This window comes from Ailuropoda melanoleuca, chromosome 16 (assembly GCF_002007445.2).
Source record: "Ailuropoda melanoleuca isolate Jingjing chromosome 16, ASM200744v2, whole genome shotgun sequence".
Classification (NCBI taxonomy): Eukaryota; Metazoa; Chordata; class Mammalia; order Carnivora; family Ursidae; genus Ailuropoda; species Ailuropoda melanoleuca.
Genome location: NC_048233.1, coordinates 16,595,297 through 16,601,149, shown reverse-complemented (window position 1 = coordinate 16,601,149; position 5,853 = coordinate 16,595,297). Strand labels below are relative to the sequence as shown.

General features: G+C 33.9%; 1 protein-coding gene across 1 annotated transcript in view; it reads left to right on the top strand.

The window, feature by feature from the left end:
• RERGL (RERG like) overlaps positions 1-4,539 on the top strand; it is a 9,827-nt gene extending 5,288 nt beyond the window's left edge. Inside the window, exons 3-5 of the mRNA XM_002921837.4 lie at positions 253-326; positions 1,472-1,620; positions 3,954-4,539. Coding sequence (XP_002921883.1) covers positions 253-326; positions 1,472-1,620; positions 3,954-4,236 — 506 coding nt within the window. The 3' untranslated portion in view covers positions 4,237-4,539. The remainder of the gene's footprint in view (positions 1-252; positions 327-1,471; positions 1,621-3,953) is intronic.
• Positions 4,540-5,853: the final 1,314 nt, after the last annotated feature.

Here is a 5,853-nt window from a genome sequence, read left to right as displayed (position 1 = left end):
ATATATAATATAATATATAATATTATATTATATTATATATTATATAAATATATATAACATATATAACAATATATTTATATGTTATATATATAAATGCATGTATTTGACCACTAACGTTTCAAAAAAGCCACTGTACTATTCTTCTAGAAGATAACTAGTTGAATTTGCAGCGCTGTGATCCAAATATGAGTTCATTTTTTTTTTATTCTGGTGTATTTCCATACTGACAACGAATGTATGCATATTTTGCAGAATCTATCTATAGTAAGCATTTGTATTTGGAAGGGAAGCAACTGAATCTAGAAGTATACGACCCCTGTTCTCAAGTAAGTAAAAAAAAATATGCTTTTATTTTATTTTTTCAATTACGATTTGAAGAAGATTGGAGAAGAGTAAATGAAAATAAAGTTGCCCGTCTTAAAACTGAAATTTATTCTCAATTTAATTAAAGTTTTAAGAGATGATTTTTAATATTATACATTCCATTATCTAGCTTCTCTGTGAAGTTATAATAAAAATTATCACAGTACAAATATCTTTAAAATAACAATATTAGGCTGCATTATATTTCTAGGTGGTCACAGTATAGCTATTAGCAGTTAATGGTTTAGGGGCACCTGGGTGGCTCAGTCGGTTAAGTGACTGCCTTCAGCTCAGGTCATGATCCTGGGATCCTGAGCACGGGCTCCTTGTTCAGCAGGGAGTCTGCTTCTCCCTCTCCCTCTGTAACTCTCCCTGCTTGTGCTCTTGCCTCTCTCTCTCAAATAAATAAAATCTTTTTAAAAAAAGAAGCTAATAGTTTAATGGCTTATCAATTCAGTTTATATTTTCACTAAGTTGCATTTGTAACTAATCACTGTCAATAAACCATAAGTAAGGTAGATTTTTAGTACAAACTCCTGTGTCTATTCAAAGACAAAAAGTTAAAATAGGAATATCTAAATAAGAGAAGGAATGGCCAGCTGTTCAAGACTTCCAAATAACTCCAGGAGATAGATTCATTTAGCTATGTAAAATATCCCTTAAATGTTTTTAGCTAAACCTTATCAGTGTTTTTTTTTTTTCCGAATTTAAATCTAGTACCAAAAATCAATAGATAATCCTTTTACTAATATTGATAGAAAATATTTTCTCTTCTCAGAACAAATATGTGAATGTTATTTCAAAGGGCAACTATTAGAGCTTATCCAACTTCCAAAAAATTAAAGATATTTTCTTAGAGAAAAGTTGCAAGTGAGAGAGATAATAAAACTTTATTATACTTTCTCTTTATTTTAAACATTTAATCACTTTTAATAAAGAAAGAATGATAAGGAAGAGAGAACCAAGGAAACTACATTTTAGAAAATATCAGTCTTTGGCTTATTAACGTCTCTTTTAGGTGAAATGGGTTTTCCATTAATTAATTGTCTAGAGTGTAAAATTCAGGTGAACTATCCCACCAGTTTCAATGTGCTTGATTTATTTTCAGCCACAGAAAGCAAAATTTTCCCTCACAAGTGAGCTGCACTGGGCAGATGGGTTTGTTATTGTGTATGACATCAGTGACAGGTCCTCATTTGCTTTTGCAAAAGCCCTGATCTACAGAATTCGGGAGCCACAAACTAGTCATTGTAAAAGGTAAGATATTCTTCATTCCTCTCTCCTTTCTTTTGAGTAAATCATCATATAGCTATAAGCATCATTAGGAAGAGTTTAATACAGCCTTCCAATTACAAAATTTAACAGCCCTGAACAATTCACCGAGTTACACATGGAGTAAAAGGAATAAGATGAGAGTACTTTATATCCTGGCTGACATAAACAGTTACTCGCTCTGAGTAAATGGCTATTTTACAAGACAGCTTCTATTGTTAACATGACACTCACTTGCAAAATAATGGCCCTCTGTACACAAGACAGTTCACTTTCCAACCTTTCTTTTCATTCCCACAAAAATGTTAAGGATACTAAATAAATCCAAATTTATTACATTTGGCATCCAATTCCTAGTCATTGGGTTGTTCAATCTATCAAAGCAAAATAGACTGAATAATCAGACTATTACAAATTCTAAGTATGCGGATACATTTTTCTCTGTTTCATCTCCTAAAATAAAGAGCTGATCAATGATTTCCCATTGTTAATTGTTCTGACATGAGTAACTATGAAGGAAGACATAGCTGTGCCTTAAACCATTCTTGTATTAGTAGGTACGTTTAACCATATGAGTTTCCCATTTAGCTTTCCTTATTTTTTTTTGTTTTAGCCTTTTGCATTTAAAATATTTATGTTTGTTCAACATGCTGATAGAAAGGATTCTTTGTGGTCTTGATTAGATTTGTTCTTAGAGTCTGAAATAACATTCTTAATCTGAGAATCAAGAAACACAGTATTAGTACTGAAAATTCATATATGTGTTTTTATATCTATTTTAAATGCCCACTATCAAGAAAGCATGGCTAATAATTGATAGAGGGTATTTCCCTGGAGTCAGTTGGTGTACCTTCTTGTTTATATCTGATTGACCTTAGGTACCACTTTAATCTCTAGACCTAACTTTTCTGATTATAAAACTGATAGAAATACGGTAGGAGAAAAGGATGTGATTTTACTAAGGCACCTCACAGCTCTGATTTCCTCTTATATTACAGATTTTTTTTTGAACTCCATTGTTTTAACCATTAAATGCCTCATATTTAAGCAGCATGACTTAGGTAAGGGATAGTAATAAACTTCCTTTACTATTCCTCCAAATTGAAAGAATCACTTAAGAATACTCAAATACATAAAATGAAAACACCTATTCTTGACATTTTTCAGGCAATTTTCTTAATGTACTAAGTAATTTTTTGAGTATTTCCAGTTCTAAATATGTAGATAGACTAAAATAGCAAAAAATGTTACTGTTTTATAAAATTGCATCTGATATTTGTGACTCAGTCTGCAAATATTTCACTTACCCTTTCCCATTAATCCTTTACAATAATTTTCTGACCTATACAGAAAAAAGATATTAATACCCTCAAAAGTCTAACACATGCAGTGCTTCTTCCCCTCACCACTCACACCATCATGTGAATAAAGCCAACTTTGAACAGAATATAAAGACAGTATCTCTTCAGATAGAGTTGAAGACTGCATTTATCCATTTTTTTCCCCTGAAGTAGATAACTGGACAGAGCTCTATGGCATTTGAGGACTAGTTGTCTTACTATATCCTTCAAACGAAATTCTGTTTTAGAAATGTGTCACTATAACCAAAGAGAATATATTGATATTTGCTGAAGACATTATCTTAACAAAGAAACATATTTCTTCAATAAATAGAAAATTCATACAAGGTCATGAGATCATAACATTTTTCTCTAGAGTATGGTATAATGGATATTAACAAAGAACAAACAGCAGGAGTATTGAGCAATATTTTCCCTGTGAAAATTATATCTAAATTGTTCAATTACAGTAACTATTCTGTAAAGAGACATTAGTTAGTCCTTCTCTTTCAATTGATAAGGAAATGAAAAATAATACTCGGTAAGCATCTTTTGTTGCCTGTTACTATGCTAGGTATTTTTATATCCATCATTTAATTTAATCTCTATGAGAATTCTGTGTAATGAGTGCTATTTTGCCATTGTTTTACATGTAGGAAAATTGAAAGTGGGAAAAGTAACAATCATGCCTTATTAGTAAACAGAGCCATAATTCAAGAATAGGTTTGTATCAATGCAGATCTTATGCTTTAAGAGTCTTGCTGCTTCTGTGTCACACACTAACTTCTATCCAAAATAATCTTTGTAAGTAAATGCGAGTATGTGTCAGATGCATACATATGACTACAAGGAACACACACACACACACACACACAGAGTATTTTTTGGGGTGGTCCATAATTCATTTTGTTATAAACCTACTTGATGAGAAAAAATATATGTGAAATAATCTTGCTAGAGTTGTGTTCTGTATTTCAGAGCTATGGAATCAGCTGTGCTTTTGGTTGGTAACAAGCAAGATCTCTGTCATGTACGAGAGGTTGGCTGGGAAGAAGGGCAAAAGCTGGCATTGGATAACCGATGCCAGTTCTGTGAATTGTCCGCAGCAGAGCAGTCTCTGGAGGTAGAAATGATGTTTATCAGAATTATCAAGGACATCCTGACAAACTTCAAACTCAAAGAAAGGAGAAGACCCAGTGGATCTAAATCAATGGCTAAATTGATCAATAATGTGTTTGGAAAGAGACGGAAATCTGTTTAGCAAACATGTAATCCTAGGGGATGTATTATGTCAGAGAGTTTCAAATATTCACATGATAATTAAATTTACCCTTTGTATGCGGTTTCTTAAAAAAAATAATTCTCTTAGAGATATGAAATGACTGAACAGAAGCCACAGCTGTGTTTTGAAATATACATAGTTTGCTTTTTGGTTGTTTGTGTCTTGTACACTCTGCTTCACACTAAACCTTTTTCTTTATTACACGGAATAGCACTCACTATAACTTCCTGATGCGTTGCTATCCAGTTTGCCTTGCCAAATAAACTCTGCTTAATAATTTTATTAAACTACCGTTCCATAGGCCTCAGTTGACTTTTATTTTATTTCTTTTGAATGAAATATACAGTTATATTTCATATAGTTAATATGATAAAAGTGCTGAATTTATAAATTTGTGAAAGTTCACGATTTAGTAGAAATGCAGGAATTTAATTTTAAAAATGCCTTTACAGTAAGTCAGTGAGTTCTTGATATTGCTGACATCTTGATATTAGTTATTACTCACACTCCTTACTTTACTTTTAACTTAGGCCTTAAGAAGTTTAATTTCTTGCCTGTAAGTGTAGTCTGTATTTGGTCTGATGATGAAAAATTCTGCCTCTCCTTGTATGCTTTGCTAAGGAGGCTAATTATCACAGAGAAATTAAGTTATACAGTTTTCATATAAAAAAAGATTAGTTGTTTTTAGTCCATATAGAGATCCATACATCACAGGGAAAGGGCAAGTAAATGCTAAATGTATAACCCTGAAGACCTTCTTGCCCTGAAAGGAATATTGTATTAGACAAACATCCGGGGCCTTCTCAGATTTCTCTGAGTACAGTTCCTTTCAGAAATCAACTGTGTAACCTCTGGACTTCACGATCACTGCCGCTGGCCTCATTGCATTTCAAGTCATGGTCCTAGACCTCACTTGAGCCAAATCACTGATAATCAAGGTTAGGTCTCCGAGAAGTTAAACTGAGAGTACAAGCCATGCGAATATATTGGTTAACATGTATTGACAAGAACTTGGGGGCCAAGGTGGAAGAAGATCTTGAGTAGAGGGTGGTAGGCAAATGGGAGACGGGTGACACAGAACCTTAGGCTACAAAGGGGAGAATTCGTTGACATGGCGTTACTCACCATGAGTTGTGTTTCCACATTATGGGGGCGACACCTAGAGCTCATCCATGTAGCTTTGTTGTTCCTTAGGAGCCTGGCCTTGATACACTAGAGTAAAAGAGTAGTGGAAATAATAAAACATCGTGTGGTAGAATACAAAATAGTTCAGAACATTCATAAAGACAGGGGAGTTAGAATTGATATGGTAGATTGGCCCAAGAACCTGCCATCTTACTGTGTTGCTTGGGACAATTCAGAGGAATTTCCTTTACTAAGGAAGTGAGGAGGCACAGACAACTTTGAGAAGCTTAGCAGTGACTGTGCTTAGAGGTCTCAAATTGGCGGTGGGGATGTTGCCATCGAACTGGGCCCCTCAGTATCAGCGCAGGTGGTAAAATCCTGGAAGAACAGAATCTGGTTGCTGGCATTTAACTTGGTTCCTGTTATCCACCCACTCAGCCCCCAAAGAAATGATGTTATGTCTGGGGCAAA